General features: G+C 37.1%; 4 protein-coding genes across 7 annotated transcripts; 2 read left to right on the top strand and 2 right to left on the bottom strand.

The window, feature by feature from the left end:
- Positions 1-225: 225 nt before the first annotated feature.
- On the bottom strand, positions 226-6,396 carry selenon (selenoprotein N). Of its 2 annotated transcripts, XR_005618339.2 has the most exons (13): positions 6,060-6,396; positions 4,971-5,088; positions 4,639-4,769; positions 4,239-4,451; positions 3,898-4,022; positions 3,603-3,740; positions 3,380-3,461; positions 2,982-3,170; positions 2,462-2,567; positions 1,503-1,615; positions 1,318-1,419; positions 938-1,239; positions 226-572 (listed from the first exon to the last, which is right to left on the bottom strand). XR_005618339.2 is itself a non-coding variant. In XM_039650875.2 (12 exons), exons 1-12 carry the CDS (start codon positions 6,249-6,251, stop codon positions 1,072-1,074), a joined length of 1,677 nt encoding a protein of 558 aa, XP_039506809.2. In that variant the 5' UTR covers positions 6,252-6,396; the 3' UTR covers positions 226-1,071. The 2 variants fall into 2 exon arrangements, 1 of the variants encoding a protein (XP_039506809.2); XM_039650875.2 differs by having other exon boundaries at positions 226-1,239.
- Positions 6,397-7,012: 616 nt separating this feature from the next.
- Positions 7,013-8,966, bottom strand: znf593 (zinc finger protein 593). 2 transcript variants are annotated; one of them, XM_039651116.2, is made up of 4 exons: positions 8,823-8,966; positions 7,922-8,124; positions 7,764-7,826; positions 7,013-7,547 (listed from the first exon to the last, which is right to left on the bottom strand). In XM_039651116.2, the coding sequence occupies exons 1-4, from the start codon at positions 8,913-8,915 to the stop codon at positions 7,421-7,423; spliced, it is 486 nt and encodes a 161-aa protein (XP_039507050.2). In that variant the 5' UTR covers positions 8,916-8,966; the 3' UTR covers positions 7,013-7,420. The 2 variants fall into 2 exon arrangements, with proteins under 2 accessions (XP_039507050.2, XP_039507081.1); XM_039651147.2 differs by having other exon boundaries at positions 8,807-8,838.
- On the top strand, positions 8,939-10,242 carry morn2 (MORN repeat containing 2). Of its 2 annotated transcripts, none has more exons than XM_039651451.2 (5): positions 8,939-9,065; positions 9,218-9,268; positions 9,362-9,468; positions 9,789-9,925; positions 10,009-10,242. In XM_039651451.2, the coding sequence occupies exons 1-5, from the start codon at positions 9,059-9,061 to the stop codon at positions 10,109-10,111; spliced, it is 405 nt and encodes a 134-aa protein (XP_039507385.1). In that variant the 5' UTR covers positions 8,939-9,058; the 3' UTR covers positions 10,112-10,242. The 2 variants fall into 2 exon arrangements, with proteins under 2 accessions (XP_039507385.1, XP_039507307.1); XM_039651373.2 differs by having other exon boundaries at positions 9,786-9,925.
- Positions 10,243-10,386: 144 nt separating this feature from the next.
- arhgef33 (Rho guanine nucleotide exchange factor 33) lies at positions 10,387-18,089 on the top strand. Its single transcript, XM_039651255.2, has 15 exons — positions 10,387-11,399; positions 11,585-11,619; positions 11,898-12,062; positions 12,700-12,797; positions 12,922-13,028; positions 13,166-13,261; positions 13,373-13,499; positions 13,838-13,970; positions 14,063-14,164; positions 15,175-15,267; positions 15,448-15,662; positions 15,734-15,799; positions 16,646-17,252; positions 17,730-17,866; positions 17,956-18,089. The coding sequence occupies exons 1-15, from the start codon at positions 11,354-11,356 to the stop codon at positions 18,071-18,073; spliced, it is 2,145 nt and encodes a 714-aa protein (XP_039507189.2). The 5' UTR covers positions 10,387-11,353; the 3' UTR covers positions 18,074-18,089.
- The last annotated feature ends 843 nt before the right edge of the window (positions 18,090-18,932 follow it).

The raw sequence follows: 18,932 nt of genomic DNA, 5'->3' as shown, positions 1-18,932 counted from the left end.
CTTGCCTAATAAACTTCAAATTAACAATAAACACTGTTGTATTTATAAAAAAGCAAATTGCATCTATTTGACAATGGTAGATAATTAGTAATGCAAAGTTAATTCAATTGCATCATTTAGTAAAGGCAGTGAATACTATGCCATATTACATTGTACATTGTAATTACAAATTACGTCCTTCCTTCTGCTCTTCAGCTTAAATATGGTAGAAAGAATCACCGTGAGTGCATGTGAGCTCTTTGCAATAGATTTAATTTTTAAAAGAAAAAAAAATGTATATTCCTAACTAGCCATTATGCATCTCCAACTTTACACAAAAGAGGATTTCAGCAGATATATTAGAGCCCATGGCAGCTTTCCTGCAGCTGTGTGGTTGAGCAGAGATCCAAAGCTGTGCTTTGTGTGTATTTAAGCACAGTATTCTGTTGAGACAGAAAAGCAGGCGTTGCTTCCAGACTTAAACAACAACATCAGGCCTAGCCTCACCCTGATTGGGCTTTCAGACGAGACCATCACAAACTGCCTAGTCGTGGAAGCCACAGCCAGGATCATTCTGTCTCCTACAGAACCATCTGGAATAATGAAAAATGATGCAGCAAAACATAAGTGGCTTTGTATCTAATGAAACAAAAGTATAAAAGTGGTTTTATCAGATCAGTAATACTACATAATGCTGTTTAAGTTCATTAATCTGAGCAATAGATCAGACTAAAGACATTTGCACATAAAACGGCAAATTTCTATATAAAAATATATAACTTAATTGAGATTGTGTATAGCTAACACCCCGGTTTCATTGGGGTGACAAACCACACTCTTGTGATCGTAGTGACATTATATTGTGCTTTTTTACATGTCACACTAAGGACCATGTACAAGAAGATGTGGTCAACAGCTGCCTTCTGAATGAAGAAATTGCATCAGATCCTCTGCATACCTTTCCTCAAAGCAGACATGGGGGAGTAGAGCTGATTTCAGCACTTCCCTCATTTTCCCCTCATACACTCCCTTCAGTTCTCTCTGAAGTGCACTGATTTTTCCAGAGGCAGAAATCTGATCTTTAAATTAGTTTTATGATTGCAGGTAAGGTCTGGCCTTTTCAAGTCCTTCCTGCAGGAAGCGGATGTATGTGGAGCTTGAGGGATCTTCAAAACCTGCAGAGAAACTGAGAGCTGGCGCCTCTTCCTCAGGTTTCATAGATGTCTGGTCCAGGAAATTATTAGCATTGATGTGATGGACCTGGAGAAGTTACAGTGACATTCATCTAAGCAACTTGAATAAGATTTGCACAAATTAAGAAATCTAAAGCAGACTCACTACAGTGCCGTTAGGCAGCGCCACCATCATCTCCACTGGAAAAGTATACATTTCCAAATGCAAACGAGCCTTTTCACTCAAATCCAGATTCTTTTTATCACCCTAAATGGAAGGAAAAGCACTTAATTAGCACTGATACCCATCTACAACTGTAAGTTTTAAATTTTAACTTTGAAAGTCTTCACCTGCAGATCCTCCAGGTCTTTGACTAGAGACCAGCTGCTGATGAAGCTCTGGTTGAGTAAGGCCAGTACGGGCGAACTCTCGAGGACTGTCTCCCGAAGAGTCCGCCCTGAACCTACCAGAGATAAGGAGAAACAGAAGTGTACAGAACGCAAATCAGAGAAACAACTAATATAGTTGAAAGAACTTCAGTACTCTAGCTTTAAAACACACTCTGACCAATGATTAACACTACCAGAAGATCTATGTCATGCTGACTGATCTATACTGATCTATGTCATACACCGAAATTAAAATTCTGGGCACTTGCTTTTTTTTTTGTATTATTGTATTGTATTGTATTAATATTAGACTTGAAATTCAATCATTCATTCATTTTAATGACCCCGAATTTAAAAAAAAAATGACAAGCCAATAAAATAAAATAACCACACTTTTATTGCAAGTAACTGGACAGAAAATCTATTAATATAAAATTTCAATATATTATTATTTGAACAATTATCCAGATAAAGTAGTCCTAAAAAGCTATTATTATCAGAGTATATAAGCATAGCATAGCGGAATTGTGAACGAGAGGCTAGAGTAATTTTACCAGCATTGCCTAGCACGGATATACCAACCATGTTACAGCACAGTACAGCTGTTCCAAACAGAAAAAAGGTGTACTACTACTACATATAACTAATGTCGGCATGTTATTTGAGTAGACTTTTCCGATGAAATTGAGCAGAGCATCAAATCCTGCAGTGATAACAGCTAGAGCGAGAGGAAAGGACTGAGGGGCTGTTTTTTTTGCTTTTTAAGCCCAAAAAAAACCCAAAAATGCCTTTTCAGCCAGTAATCTTTGGCTGACGAAATTTCAGTTCATCCCTAATGCTGACCCTTATGGCCAAATTAGCTCTTCCAGCAGCATGAATATACAGTATAACTTTGTTATAGTCGACCATGGGTGTCTTACCTCAGCATGACTGGTCATCCAGGGATCCCCAGAGCAGAATGGAGTGAATCAGCTTTTTCTCAGCATCAGCTCTGCTAAAGGCCTCACTGAATGGTAAATATGGCACCTTCCAAAGAGAAGACCCACCCATTGATGTGACATTTTGTGTGAAAATAATGGCCTCCAAAAAAGCATGCATGGATCGAATGTTCACAATTAGACATTTTTTAGAAAATACACGCACTCAAAATTTCACTTTTAGAAACAAAAATGGTTATTTATTACGAAATGTTCACTGAATGGTTCTTTGGGGAACCCTTCTTCCATGGCATTGGCGTGAAAACCCCCTTTTGAAAGCTTTATTGGTGATATATATTGGTGGCATTTCGTAATAAATAACCATTTTTGTTTCTAAAAGTGAAATTTTGAGTGCGTCTATTTTCTAAAAAATGTCTAATCGTGTTGCTAATGTTCAACTATGAATTTGTAGGAATTGTAGCAAGGGAGTAAATTGTAGCAATTGTAAAAAGTGTAGACTCACCTTTTTAAATGGGTACATTGCGACCTCCAAGCATCTTGATGCTTCATCTCTGCTCAGCTCTGCACTCCAGACAATCTCCTCGAACACAAACTGAATGGGCTCACCTGCCTCCCCTCGGCTGTCAATCATGTTCCCTTGCTCGTCATAGATCACTGAGGGAGTGGAGGGTCCTGCTGCCTTGAGCTCCATCTGTAAACATGTACAGCCCGTTTACTTTATGTATCATGTTTTAGCTAATCATGCCAAGATGACAGTAAACTAATAATTTGAGCTTTGATTCATCAGCAATAAGAAAAACTGATTAAAGGGCATGTAAGTCAGTGGAAGCAGTTTCAGTATTATGTATAACCATCAATCAAAACCCTCTGAATGTGTTGTGCATAATTATCAGCTCTAACCTGAGGCAAGTATCCAATATCCACCTCCATGTTACTGCTCTCGCTGGCGCCATACAACCACTCCATGTCCACATTCAGAGTTCTGCCATATAAAACACACACTCAACTGGGGCTGCACAATAATGGCAGATAATCACAAGTATTTGATCACAATACGCAGCCCTACACTCAACACCTGCAAGTGCTTATTCTTGCAATTAGAAATAGTGGAGGGAAGACTGACTTGTCATTTGGGACGTAGAGATGAAACTCTCGGATGTGAGAAGCATCTTTGGAGAGGATGATGTTACCAGTAAACTGCCCAGGAGTGAACCAGAATGGAAAGTTGGGAACATCATTTAGCTGGAACTCTGCATGAATTCTGTAATTATTAACAAAATACCATCAGAATCCGTTGGAGGCTCACAGTTAAAATAAAGTTAAAACAAAATATTTCAGTTGCACACTAGATTACTACTGGATTTGAAGAAAATCCCATTTATTTTAGATTTCTAGCATGGCAGTTCTTTTTAACTCACCTGAAAACAATGTCATAATAAAAGTCACTAGCAGCCCGTATACAAGCCACAGCTCCCTGTGGAGCAAAGCGGGATTTCACAAAGGGCCGCGGGTGGAACATGCTCAGCAGAGAGTGGATAAGCACCTGCAAAAAAATGACAATCACGTCACACATCTACAACTAAAGAGATCAAATCAATCAATCGAATCAAAATACTCTTCAAAATCTTAGATAACCTATTATTCAAAAAACATGCTTTGAATAAATACAAGTGATATTAAAAAAAATGTTTAATGGGTGTGAACAATGAGCATTTAAACTCACTGAAATAATTTCAAAATGGTAAAGGTATATGTGTACCTCTTTGCCTCGCGGAGTGGGAGGATGATAACGGTTATTGGGAAGGTAGCCAGTGAAAATGTTCAATTCGCTGGGAACAATCCACCAAGTGTCACCCAGGGCAGATTTACCACTGGGTGGCAAGAAGACCTTGAACTGACTGGCATAAAATGTGGATGAAGGAACAGCTGGACGTTTCCAAGACCGCAGCCCACTAAGAGAGCTGTGTGAAACCTGTTGAGAAGGACACTGCACTGAATTTACTTATAACTTATAAAATTGTAATAATAATAAAAATTAATAAATACATTATTATTACTTTGAATTGTTCATTCTATTACTTTGTAACATTGTGTATATATATATATATATATATATATTAGTGACAAATGTAAATAATGAAGTCTAACGTTTAAATTACCCCTAGAAAGCCATCTTTGCTCTTAGTCATGCTTTCCAGTAGTAATGGCTGCATTTTAGCATGCATGGTCAGCGTCTCTCCATTTGGGTCATGTGGTATCTCCTCTTCAAAGTCTGGAGGAGGTTCCACACCTTTAGGCAACAGAGATGGACATCAAGCATTACAGATTACAACAATGAAAAATACATTGCTTTAAAACTCTAATCTGGCATTCAGTTTTCTACAGTGATGGATACAGACCTTGAAGCACGTTAATTCTGCTTTAAAAAGACTATATCTGCCTGTGGAAGGTTGTTAATGCTCTGCAAGAGAACATACAGGGTAAATAATACCTGTGAGTTTTTCTGCAATAGGTTTGAATTCCTCTGGACTGAGATAAAAGTCATGATCAGTATCCAGGGATGAGAAGAAAAAGAGGCCATCTGCTCCCAACACCTTCAATCCTTCTTCCTACAATAAGATGCAATCCAAACAGAGTAGAAAGCTCAGCAAGCTCAGAACTAGTAATTGTACAACAGGCTTCACGATTAGTTATTTTGAACAGTTTGTTTGAAAGAACTGGGGGGGGGGGGGGGGGTCAGAAATTATTTTACCATGCTGTAATTTTGGCTTCCCGTTTATTGTAATGTCGTCTTAGTTCTCGGCGAGTTTTAATAATAATATTTTCATGCTTATTATTTTACTATAATGTAATTATTATAATAAGCATGCTTCTGTGCTTATTGTTTTACACGACTTGAATTTTACAGAACTGGGACCGATCCAGTCAGATTTGTGGGTGATTGATTTTAAACATTAGAACAGGTACTGTAAACCGGTTCAACTGATCAATTGAAAAGATTCGACTCAAAAGAACAAACCATTCGTTTGGAAAGCACAGCTAAAAATACTTGCCCAGAGGGCAACAAAACAATGATGGCTGCGTCACTGAATTACTGACATACTTTTTATGTTGTGTCTGGGTTTATTGTCGGTCTTAGAAGGAGGGCAACCAGGAGAATGTTAGAAAGTGACACAGTGATGTATGAAAAGGAGGGGGTTGGTTGGTGCTCTCAATCTTTCCCAGCAGTGGCAATTACCCAACCCTTGTAAAACAGCGGACAACTGGGGCAACAGATGTGAGTTTACTGTTCGGAAATAACAAAAGAGGACGTGGCAAAGAGAGCGCAAGTTTGTACTGCCAAATAATCTACACTTTAACGTTACTTCACTAACGACGAATATTAAAAAAGGAGTGTTTAGAGATAAATAAACGTACCGCATTTTAGCCAACTACAAATACAATATGTCAGTGGCTTGAACCGCTAGCTACAATAAAGACAATCACGCAATATCTCTCGAATGGCTCTCTGGGAAGCATCCCTCCAGTCCCCCGGGGTTCAAACTGCAATGAAATCCTGAACAAACTGATATTAACTTACATGTCGTTTGACAAGCTGGGTGTCCTGATAATATTTAATGCAAAAGCCGATGAAAGGAACAGCAGCGATTAAGAATAAACTGAAGAGCTTCTTGAGACGTGAGCGGGCGCGTCTGCTGGATGGGGTCGCGCGATCTTCATCATGATCAGCCGTTGGGTCTGCAGCAGTAGTTTTATCCACGTCTGCGGCCATACTCTAATAAATGTCTCTATCTGCTCTGTAAATTACTACAGGGGCATAAAAACAGCCCAGGATGAAAACTACTCACACTGTTGTGGAGCAGGAGGAAATCACTCCTGCTTCCCCGAGATTTCTCCTGCTAATATGGATCATGTCGGACGCTCTTAAAGGGACAGTGCGCACACTTTGGGTGTGTGATCGATGATCAAATCTAGTTACTGCGCTGCCTATTTAGACAACATTCGGAACGTGGCTATGATGAGGAAAATGCTGTCTAGATAGGCAGCAGAGTGGGTTTTAAAAACACAGTATAATGTGTGACCATAATACTACGGCTCGGGGTCAGATAATGTCTTTTTGTCCTTCGTGTTGCTAATGGTAAATATTCGCTTAATGTCCATGAAAGATACGGGCATTTCAACCACAGGGATACTGGACGTGAACAGTTAATATTAAGTGAAAAAATTAAGAATTGGGTCAATATTATTATTATTAACATTTAAGAAACAATGAATAAATTACTTATAAGAAGAATCTGTACATTTACAACTGTAGCAAATTTCAAACATAATGCAGGGTCCCACTCTTTAATAAACGTATGTCCATGTTTCTTCCATGACAGATTAGGGTTTTAACAAATAATTCATAGTTTGCTGGCATGGTTCATATTATACATTTAAATACCATGGTTCAAGAAGGGCACATGACAAAATGTAATACTATAGGTGAAAACTATATTGGCACAGAGTAAGAACTACATTTGAGAGAAGACATTACTGGATTTATAATTTTATTTCAGCTCTCTTAAAGCACATTTATTATATATACACACTCACACAGAGTAAACACTATGAGGTTTACAGTCCCAGAAGTTTGCTTGTTGTAAGATGATTTTAACAACGTAATTTCACAAGTGTATGAAAGTAGTCAGCTGTTCCAGAACTTCTCCAAAATCAAACAGGGTCCAAATTTACTGAGAATGAATATACATCAAATATTATATCAACTTATTTTAACTTGTAATATACCTGACACTGGAATTTTAAACCTGACACTGGTTAAATGTAGGAGTTTTTCCATTATCATAAATTAATTTCAACTCTGAAAACAGTTAAACTATTGGTCTGAGTCCTCAGACCTAATGGTTTTACTCAGAAAAGTCCATAGATAGGTAGTCGATTTCAGTCCATATTCTCCTCAACTTGCTGTGTGTGAACCTCTATGGTTTTGTGGGGGATGTAAGAGCCCATTCCTGCTGCCCGCTCTGCCTCAGCTTGTGTATACGGCTCTTCCCTCAGCTTTTTCAATCTAAAAATAAAATAAAATATATACATATATTAGGAAGGAAGTCTAAACAACCAGGGATGTGTTATGGAGCTTTTAGAATGAGCATCATTCTAATTGTAAACGGGCAAACCCAAGCATAATTTTATTCGAGTTATGTAGGTACATGTATATTACATATGATCCAAAGATTCAACATTAAGGATGAGAAGAGGAAGAAGTTATCAAGGCTCTGCTCACCTTTTTTTGTGAACTTTGGTCTTGAAATGCTCTTTCATGGTTTTCAAATCAACAAAATATCTCCTGCAAAAAACAAAACAAAAAAACATTTCAGATAAAAAACTGAATTGTATGGTGTGTGCGTGCTTTGTTTTCCGTGTTGGTGAGGTGTGACTTACGCGCAGTGCAGACAGTAATGCTGGGCACTGCCTGTAACATCATAATCTACTTCTTGCTTTAATAACTTAGCAGCATTTCCAGGGATCATGTCTGCATGAATCTGGTCAAGGTCCTTTGTTCTGCGCTTGGTCTTCCATGTCTTGGCAATATGCTTCTTCTTGCCACTTTTGTGGTTTCCTACCTGTTTGGACTTACCCATGATCTGAAAACAAGAGGAGAAAACAGTTTTTTTTACATTTCTGAAGTGAGTTTAGGGAGTTTTGAACTTCTCCAAAAGTCTGTATCATTGAACTAATGTCATTACAACTAAAATCTGCCACCTGAACCTCAAGTTGCAAGTTCCAAACTTGTATGAGTTTCTTTCTTCTGCTGAACACATAAGAAGATATTTTGAAGAATATGGGTTGCCAAACACGAACTCTATAGACTTCCATAGCATAGAAAAAAATACTATGGAAGAACATGGGGTCCATCAAGTGTTTAGTTACCAACCTATTTCTTCAAAATATATTTTTGTGTTCAGCAGATGAAAGAAACTCATACAGCTTTGGAACAACTTGAGGGTAACTTTCCTTTTTGGGTGAACTATGCTTTTAATCTGTCAACAGAAAAGTTGAGCTATCAAATGAAGAAAAAAAAAAATTACAATTTAAGCTCCAGTCTGAAAATTAGCAAAATGGGGTCTTTGGGAGAGAGAAAACCAGTTCGTATGACAGTGTTATATCACTCGCAAAGAACAGCCAATCAAATACATTCACCAAAAACATCCCCTCAAACCCCCTTTACATGCTTTCTATCTCGCAATAAGCGCACTTTCATCAAGTTGTCATTATGAATTATGGATGTGTAATTAAAGTAGAAGTGATAAAGATATAACGTTATACATTTTCTTTTACTCACGTTAACACGCAGCTGCCTCACCGTAAACACGTTGGACAACCGCTCGAATAACTTCCGGGTCGGCACGCGGGCTCGTGTTATGTGCGCGTTCATCTCTAGAGGGCAGTAGACAGCACACGACTGAAAGCAATCAGACGAAGCAGAGTTGTTTCATCGTTGCTATGGAGAACAGTCTATGCTATGGAGGTTTCTAGAGTTTTTAGTAGTTTTTACTAAAACAAATTGAATACAGCATCATGTCTGGTAAATATATTCATAATATATAATGCATAATAAATATTCTGTATATAAACGCTTGTTACTTGCTGAACCACTTAAACTATGTTGTTGCTTTTTAGTTGTCACTTCAAGATATAACAGTCTTATTGATTTAACTTTGCTACTCTTTGTTGCAGAGACTACAACACTTAAAATATCTTACATTTTTCCAAATGGGGACAAATATGGTGAGTTAGTTGTAAGTTTTTGACATGTCCGTGATTTTTCACTACTATTTAATTAAGCACATTAAAATGTGTCTGTTTGTGTGTTGTGATTAGAGGGCGAGTGCTCTCGTACTTCAGATGGTGTGGTTATAAGGAAAGGGTCTGGCACACAGTCATCACCCTCTGGACTTACATACACTGGGGAATGGGCCAATGATAAGGTCTCTCTCTCTCTCTCTCTCTCTCTCTCTCTCTCTCTCTCTTTCTCTCTCTCTCTGTGTGTGTGTGTGATATGATTTTAAAAAAAGAATTAAGTGAAACAGTCACATGTGCGCTAAAGCTCTGGGCTGGACTGAAAGTCAGTGACATACTGGAGCTTCAGTCATATGATCTCCTTTCATAGCCTACTATTATTTATGCTTTTGTCTCAGTTTTGAATGGATTATGCAGTAAAGTTCATTAAATGTAAATTAAAATGTAAAAGTGAAATCAAATGTGAATTTAGTAATTAAGTCTTGGTTTCTGTTGTTGTGGCCAGCAGATGAATGGCAGAGGAACTCTTACACACCCATCAGGGGCAAGTTACAGTGGCCTGTTCAGAGACAACATGTACCATGGCAAAGGAATTTACAGATTTCCTGATGGGACAAAATACACTGGAAACTTCCACAACAACAGGTGAAACAATATTAAATCAGCCCTTGGTCTCAATGAAAAAGTGATTTTATATGAAAAAAAAAGTTCACTTTATTTTTTTACAGATTAGAAGGTGACGGAGAGTTCACAGATTCACAAGGACTTGTGTGGACTGGGATGTTCCATAACAAAGCAGCACTGGGGCTGAAGCTCAAAGTCAACATGTGACATGCACAGATACACACACCATTTAAATGAATACAGTGAAACCCTTTATTTTCGACCCCAATTTGATGGCACTCACTAAAAAGTGTTTTATTGTTTTTTGTTTCGTTTTTTACTTTAATCACTGGATCAAGCTCAACTTTAAAATATAATTTGAAGCACTGAATTATCAAATAGTGAAAGTAAAATATGAGCATCTTTTCAAGACTATAAAGTGAGTCAACTTGCGGATAATCATTAAGAATTAACGCCTGTGAAGCTACTAAGAGAGACCTAAGATACACAGTGATGCATTACCACAGCTAGCAGCCCTGAAGCATTGATGTGATCTGTTATACAGATTAAATGACTCCAGTTCCAGCATCATCCACTTTAAGATTAAAAACACATGTTCTTACACACTGCACTTCAGAAAGAATCATGACTTTGTTTTGTGGGAGGAATGTGACTCTCTGTGTACAGCCATTGGTGGAGTGCATCTTCAAAATACACGAGCATGCACAAGCAGCTGAGCTCATGACTGCAGTGAGAAGTCAGGAGTTTTGTAAAAGCATGAAGCCCAATTTCCTGTCCTCTGGAGTGAGAACATGTTTATTGTGAATCAGGAAAGCTCAATCTTGCTCCTAGAGATCTACTGCCCTATAGGCCACTTCTAATCCTGCTTTAAATAAACCTGAAGCTCCAGTGCATTTGATTAGATTTGAAACTGAACTTCTTTTTTTAATTACTTTTCATTGCTATACCTTAATTTAATTTGGTATGACTCAATGTTCAATTGTGAGTTCATGACAATAATTTTGTGGGTGTTATTGCTCATGTGTCTAACGGATCCTTTCCAGAGCTCATACAGAGTTCATTGTAAAATGGAAAATTGGTCTTAAAGGTTGAAGAGGAAATTAAATAGTCTGATTTTGAGCCATAAAAATGCTAACAACCGTCTCTATCTTTCTCCCTCTCTCCCTTTATCCATCCACTTACTGTAAAACAAGGCCTCTTTTTGTCTTGACTTCATCAGACTCACATGTTTCAAAGAGGAGGGGAAGAGATAGGTGGGACAGATTAGAGAAGTGAGAAAGAAAGAAAAGTGTTAGAAAGACCAGAGTCAGAGAGCTCTCATGTCATTTCCAACCATTTCTAAATGGTTCATAGAAGACTGACATTTCATCAAGTTGTAAAATTGTTAGTTTGAGTAAAGAAACTCGACTAGGAAGGATCCAAACCACAGGATCTGAAACAATCTTGGATATGGACCTGGAAGACCATCAGATCATGGAGAATGGCAAAATAGAGGGTAAACAATTTCTCTTTTAAATCTGAAGAAATGCTTAGATCTTCCATCATGCTTCTTTATTTACATACATAATTGATCATTAATGACGTCCACTTTATAGTTCAAATAATGGCTTCTCTTGCATAGGTGCATGTTTCTATTATCTGTAAAAAAATAATCTGTATGAAAATATATGTGTGTTGCAGGTACAGGTAATGACATAGATGCTGTAGACCTTCAGGTAATCTAAATTGCTCTCTCTCATACTCTATTAAGAACTTGTAAGAAAATTAATTTGACTTATTTACATTGTTTAAATAATTGCTCATTCTAATCACATGCACACAGATTACAGCTGTTGAGACAATTAATCGCTAATAGGAAGAGTGTGACTGAACTCAGGCCACATTTATTTTGACTCTCCCTAATGCTAATCCTGTTTAACCTTCACCTCTTTTTTCCTTCTGTCTTCTCTGGTTTTGTCTCTCAATCCTGGTGACCTCTGACTCCTTGTTTCAGTTGCAGGCAATGTGGGTGGAGCTAAAATCTGGAGTTGGAAGCATGGTCGAAGATTTCGCCACCCTACGGCAAACCTACAGCCGACTGGAGGACAGGGTCTCCACCTATCAGCAAGAAACTAATGACAAGATCCTGTCTCTCAGAAACACACTTAACACATTACAGGTTCGAACACACATATTATGTGACTTAAAACAAATGGATAAACACATAAATTTTTGGGTCAGCAAGATTCTTAAAAAAAATCTACTTTTATTCAGTAAGGATGTATTAAGTTGATTAAAAAAACTTCTGAACTTTCCATTCATCAAAGCTGAAAGAAAAAAAGTGTTGAGCATCCCTAGTGTTTTTTACCATTGATAATTATAAGAAATGTTTTTTTAAGTATGATGTGACATTATTGGCTACTGAAAACTAAATTTTACCATCACAGGAATAAATTACAATTTAAAATATATTCAAATAGAAACCAGTTATTTTAAATTGTAATAATACTTATAAATAATAACTAAATAATATTTTTTACTCTATTTTTAGTCAAATAAATGCAGCATTGGTAAGACTTAAAAAATGAGACTTTCAAAATTTTTGAAAGACTTCAAAAATGTACCAACGTTTGAATGGTAGTGTATTCTATGTACAAATTAAATTAATATTTTTTAAAATAAATTAAATATTAAAATAGTCAAAATATATTGCAATTCTTTTCTAGAACAATTTCATGTTTTTTTTCTGTACTTTCATTTAAAAATATTGCTCATATTTTGGCTATATTGTCTTTTTTTATTTTGTGTGTCTGAAGGAAGACATAAGTACAGTTCAAACGCAGCTCTCTGAGGTCCGGAACAACCAAAAAGACCAACAGAGGGACCTGGACCTCATGCAGAGCACACAACACAGGTCTGTTAAATTGTTAAATATTATTTTACAATTTATGCTACAGTATATTAAACATTAAATTAAAAGCAATCTAGCAAGCTTGGGCATGCATTCAAAACATATAAACATGCTGGATCATTGACAGGAAAGGCTCAAGGGGGGAGGGGTCAATGGATGGCCACGCCTCTTCGAACAGCCAAACAGAACTCAATCTCATTCAGCATTACATCAGTAGCCTGTCAGCCAATCCGAGTGAGTATAACAATTTAGAGACAGATGTCTAATGAATTCTCTTTTTTTTGTACTAAAGTCTAACAACCATGAGCTATAGCCAGAAATGATTGCATGAGAGTGTATGAGAGTACTACAAGTTGTGTTTGTTTGGTTAGACTCTTATCCTGAGCATGACGGGCAAAAAAAGTCTCCAATTTGGAGGGAGAAAAAAAACAGCCGAGATCTGAAAGAACAAAACAACTCTGCTATAAGTGAGTGATATGCAGTGGAATAGAAGTGAAAGTGTTTCTATTTTCCATTTGTCATAACAACAATAGAAGTGAAAAATGAACAAAGAGTTTTAAAATCATGTCTTTTTTCAGCTCAGAGGCAGGCGGCAGCGCTGGAGCTTTTGGAGTCTGAAAGAGTGTATGTATCCTATCTCTCACTCCTGTTAAAGGCCAACATCAGTTTTAACGGCTCAGAGAACCTCAACGTCAAAGATAAACGGTAAGTATGTATCGCTCTCACACATATAGCATCATCTCAGAGTCAAAAAGTGGCCCAATTGATCAAAATTCCCCTGACAAAAGTATGCAGATCCTCACACAAACTGCAATTAGACATGACAGTACTTAGTGTAACAGAGACTCTAAATTGAATGTCTAATATGAACAGGACAGTATAAAGCAGGTTTTATACACAACTCAACACATACACAACTACATATGTTCTTCTCTCATCTGTTGTTGATTTTAGTATTGACACATTTGGAGAAGAGAATATAATGTAAAACAGCGTTTTGAGGTGCATCACGCTGCTTTATTATTCTCTTTTCTCTCTCTCAGGCCTTTCCCTCCCTCTCTGCGTTTCTTGATTCAGCAGCATCTGGAGCTCCTGCACGTCCTCCAGGAGAGGGTTCTTAAGAGCCACTGGCAAGGCATCATGGGAGATGTATTTTTAAGGCTCACCAGCAAAGAAGTAAAATATTATGATGAGTGAAAATGAGCTACATTTACCATCCTACCTTCTCCTATATTCCACTATGTTAATATCAAATGTGTGTTTTGCAGAGTGATTTTCTGGACCATTACGTATCGTATCTACGGGACTTGCCAGAATGTTTGACGGTTGTAAGTCTGTTTTCCTCTTCAAAATCAGGCAGCTTACTGGAGGTATGTATACATACACATGTTTTATATTTAATTAATACAAAATTAAAAAGACTTAACATTTCATATTTTTAAAGATCCTGATATTTGAGGCACATAGAGGCAGATTTAATACTATTATGTCAGAGAAATGGCATTTACATTATGTTTCTATGAATGTCTCAGTTTCATTTCATTTTCACCAGCTGTTGAGTTGAATTAGTCATGTTAAATAATATTAACATTAATGGTAATAATGATTACAAAAATAAATAAATAATACAATTATATTCATTTAAATTATTATATTAGTAGAATTACGTATATATATCATCAAGAATAAATAATAATTAATGTTTATTTAATATTTACTAATATAATGATAATATAATATATTATAGAATAATAATAGAACATTGAAATCTTATTTTTTTTTTAAATATACATAGTTATTTTTATATAGAGAGAGGTAATTTTTTATGGTTCCCCGTTTACTTTGAAATTTGCTGTTTTCTAACTATCGTAGACTTTCAGCTTTATTTTAATGGTAAAAAAGTCCAAGGTTTTCAGTAAATTAATTTGGATTCTACCACTCATAAAGACATATAGATATATACTCATGTATCTTAGATGTTTGTATTGGCTCTATATTTACAACATTTTTTGATACACGCATTGTCCTGTGTATATTTTGCTGCATATTATGTCTCATTTATTTGTTTTGTGTATTTTTCGTCATTCAACCTCCTGTATAATTAAACAGTCTACCTATCTATTTATTTATTTTGTTGCTTTTGTTTTGATTTCCACTTACTGTTGCATGGCTGATTGTTTGTCTATGTCATTTTGTATGTAAAAAGATGAGAAAATAATAAAAAATGGATTAAACATTTATTGAACATTGAAATTAATTTTTTTGTACTAAAACCAGATCATTTAGATGTTACCACATGAAACACGTTTAGGTTACCTGACAAAAATTTAGATGAATCTATACGGCTGCTTTCTGATTTGCTGTATACATTCCAATCCAGAGTGACATCGCAGGGGATGAGACACGTCCATCGCTGCACTCTCTGCTTTTACAGCCTGTCCAACGTATCCCAGAATACCATACACACCTGCAGGTAATCAGACTTCTCGTTACTGTCATACCAACAGCACTGTATGTTTATGGGTTGTGCATGTTTGATGAAGTGACACTTGTGAAATTACCTTGGGTCAAGTATTGCTACATAAAAACTGTCCAATCAAGAAAATGCATGCTGTATGTATGTGTGTCTATTTGTATTTCATGTGTTTTACAGAGTCTTCTCCAGCAGACAGAGTCAGAGCATCCAGACTATTACCTGTTACTTGTGTCTGTGCAACAACTCCGATCTTTCATGACCCAGTACAGCCATTTACTACAGCTCAACCAGGAGCTTCTGCATGACCACAGTCATGCCCTGCGTGAACACACACACAACCTGTGTACACACCAACAGGAGCGCCCCTCACACACCCGAAAAGAGCTAAGCAGGTAAGTGCAAAAGAACAAATATGTGAGTTATTGTGTTCTAGGACTTACTGGCTCTTTTTTTTTCATGTCAGGTCTAAAGTGAGACAGCTGTATAAAGTCGACTATGAGAAAAATTACAGCAGTAACAGTGCACAAAAGTGAGTATATAGAGTAGGTATGACAGCTTATTTTCACCAATGAATATAAACTAAAGTACCTGCGACTTTTTAATCTCATAATTCTGACTTTTTCTCTCCCAATTGCGACTTTTTTTTCCAGAAGTGTTTAAATCTCACAAGAAGATATAGACAAAAAGATATAAACTATGAATTCTGAATTATTGTTTTTAAAGGGTTAGTTCACCCAAAAATTAAAATTATGTCATTAATGACTCACCCTCATGTCGTTCCAAGCCCATAAAACCTCCGTTCTTCTTCGGAACACAGTTTAAGATATTTTAGATTTAGTCCGAGAGTTTTCTGTTCCTCCATTGAAAATGTGTACGGTATACTGTCCTTGTCCAGAAAGGAAATAAAGACATCATCAAAGTAGTCCATGTGACTACAAATGTATTTTCGATGCTTCAAAACATTGTAACTAACCCACTGATGTCACATGGACTACTTTGATGATGTCTTTATTTCCTTTGTGGACAAGGAACGTACATACATTTACAATGGAGGGACAGAAAGCTCTCGAACTAAATCTAAAATATATTAAACTGTGTTCCGAAGATGAACGGGGGTCTTACTGGCTCTGGACGACATGAGGGTGAGTCATTAATGACATAATTTTCATTTTTGGGTGAACAACCCTGTAAAGTTATGAAGTCAGAATTGTGAGACATATACTCACAATTGGGAGATATAAACTCAAAATCACAAGTTATAAAATTGCAATTACATTTTAATTTTAGTTACACAGTTACATCTCAAATAATGAGAAAAATTGCCTGGAATTGAAGAGACACACTTATACATTTCCAATTTGTCTTTGTTTGTAAGAGATCCCTCTCGACGTAGCAGACGCTACCCTGACTATGAAGCGACGCCCTATCACTATGATCCAGAAATCCCGTCCCCTGTCTCCTTCTTGTCCGACTCTGACTCTCGCCACAAAGCTGTCTCAGTTCCTCTGCGCAGCATCCCAGAGACGGAAGGAGCAGGATCTGCCCCCACTGACGCTCTGGGTGCACTCTTTCCCTACGGAACCGGAGACTACCGCTGCTCAAGCCCATCTCATTCCTCGGACTCCAGCATTGATATTGCCTTTGTGCACTGTAGTCCTTCCAATAGTCCACCTCCACAATCCCACAGTAGGGGGCGAAGTGCTGGGGGTGTGGTTTATAGGCCCAACAGGGCCTGTGTGTCACCTGACTCTGCAGACATTGTGAGACCACACCCTCTACAGGCAGTGCAGAGAAAGAGCAAATCACTGAATGGCCTGCAAATGGACAGTATTGATAGCCACACCCACCAGACAAAAAATCCTGCCCATCCGAGGCTGGAGCGTCAGTCAAGTGGCAAATCAAGACTGAGATCCAGCAGCCCAAAGCACAGATTCGAGACACACACTGACACAGAGGAGCAGCCAAGACTAATAAATCAAAAGGTACACACTCACGCACATTTACATATTAACACTCAAACACACACATGTGTAATTGACAATTAGTGGTAACTAGCAACTCCTAATTACCACTAAAAATCCACTAAAAAACGTCATGCCAACCATAGTTTACATACATAGATGTCTCATTAGTGGCCGTTTCACAACCAGATGCATTGCTGCACAATGTTGTGGCATCATTGATTCTTTCTGTGAATGACGACATTCTGACCGTTCCAAGATGGCAGGCACGCAGACTTGGTTATTAGTCTTGAGGTATCTATATATTCATATCAATGATGTAACCACCCACAACAGCGAAGCAGTAGAAATGTGTTTAAAAAAACACCTTAGCCAGTAACATCATGGCAACCCCGGCAAAACTAAAATTGTCATAAATTAAAATGAAATATTATTTGAATTAGTATGCATTTATTTAACTGTACGTGTGTGTGGAAGCTCATTCTGCTTGTTCCTCAGGATCCTAGAAGCCTGGTGTGGGAGGAGCTCAATTTGAGGGGTGTTTCTGACGACTATGACCACACACCCCTGAGTGAACGTGGTCGGAAAGAAGGAAAAGGATTTAGGAACTCCTTCAAAAAACTTTTTAAGAAGAAGTGAGTTCATAAGAACTAGACACACAGATGCTTTGCTTTTCCATACTGTACTCACACTTAAAGCCATGATGCATGTATGTGTGTCTCAGGTCTAGTGGTGATGGAAAGGAGAAGACAACAGTAAAAGCTGATTGTCAGAGCAGTGGAGATCTGGAGTCCACCAAAGCCCCTCATGCAGGATTCATTGACAGAGGAACTGCTGTTTAAACAGAGGTTAAAACTAGAGGTTCTCAACTGGTTTCAGGACAGATTTTACAATGAACATCAAGGGGTGACCCAACACACTTTTTGGTTTTTAGTGTTTGGTCTCTAAATATCTCTTGAATGTTGATTTTTTTCATGCTTTCGGTAACCAGCAATTGTGGTTGGCACAATTGTTTTTCTAGTTGCAAGTGAACCTTTGTTTTTATGTGGGTTTCTTTTGTGGTTTATCACACACAAGTCGTTCAAATGACAGGTAAATTTCCATCAAAATACTGGAAGACTGGAAGCAAAACCTTGTGTTTTCTGGAGGCATTTTAGGATTGTTAGAATAGACCTGCAAGGCTATGGCACATTTTTTTAGTCACAACACCAGTTGAGAACCACTGTATTTCTCACAAACACACTAAAAAAAACAAAATGAGCCCGAGCTCAAGCTGCTTCATAGCATCATTAAACATTTCTGACATAGCACACGAAACATTTTGCATGATAAATCCATTTTGAATATAATTTTGGTCAGATTTTTGAGGAATAAAGACCATCTTGCATTGTTGACGCAAATATATTCTCAAACATATAAACAAACAGGCAGAATTATCCCCTTGTTGGGTTTTTGCTGGGCTGCGCTTTCAGGATGTAAAACTATATGGGATAAAATGACAAATTATATTAATAACTCTTATTTAACTTAATTACAATATTTACTCATAAATAAAAATGTTATAAATACATGTTGTATACTTAAAAAAAAGTCACATGTACATACCTTTGAATGCAATGTAAATGGTAACAATTAGAATAAAGTACAAATAGTAATATTTTAATATAAAAAATGTATTCTTGAGTATAAATGTGTGTATTT

Source organism: Pimephales promelas, chromosome 15 (genome assembly GCF_988280905.1).
Source record: "Pimephales promelas chromosome 15, fPimPro1.hap1.1, whole genome shotgun sequence".
Classification (NCBI taxonomy): domain Eukaryota; kingdom Metazoa; phylum Chordata; class Actinopteri; order Cypriniformes; family Leuciscidae; genus Pimephales; species Pimephales promelas.
This window is presented reverse-complemented; position numbering and strand designations above follow the sequence as displayed.

Bases quoted from the DNA above. Each gene is read 5' to 3' on its own strand.
- znf593 (XM_039651116.2), bottom strand. From the start codon at position 8,915: ATGAACGCGCACATAACACGAGCCCGCGTGCCGACCCGGAAGTTATTC. The intron at 8,125-8,822 runs GTGAGTAAAAGA...TCTTGTTTTCAG, and splicing joins TGAGGCAGCTGCGTGTTAAC to ATCATGGGTAAGTCCAAACA. The intron at 7,548-7,763 runs GTGAGCAGAGCC...TTTTATTTTTAG, and splicing joins ACCAAAGTTCACAAAAAAAG to ATTGAAAAAGCTGAGGGAAG.
- arhgef33 (XM_039651255.2), top strand. From the start codon at position 11,354: ATGGACCTGGAAGACCATCAGATCATGGAGAATGGCAAAATAGAGG. The intron at 15,800-16,645 runs GTGAGTATATAG...TTTGTTTGTAAG, and splicing joins AGCAGTAACAGTGCACAAAA to AGATCCCTCTCGACGTAGCA. The intron at 17,253-17,729 runs GTACACACTCAC...CTTGTTCCTCAG, and splicing joins CAAGACTAATAAATCAAAAG to GATCCTAGAAGCCTGGTGTG.
- morn2 (XM_039651373.2), top strand. The intron at 9,269-9,361 runs GTGAGTTAGTTG...TGTTGTGATTAG, and splicing joins TCCAAATGGGGACAAATATG to AGGGCGAGTGCTCTCGTACT. The intron at 9,469-9,785 runs GTCTCTCTCTCT...TGTTGTGGCCAG, and splicing joins GGGAATGGGCCAATGATAAG to CAGATGAATGGCAGAGGAAC.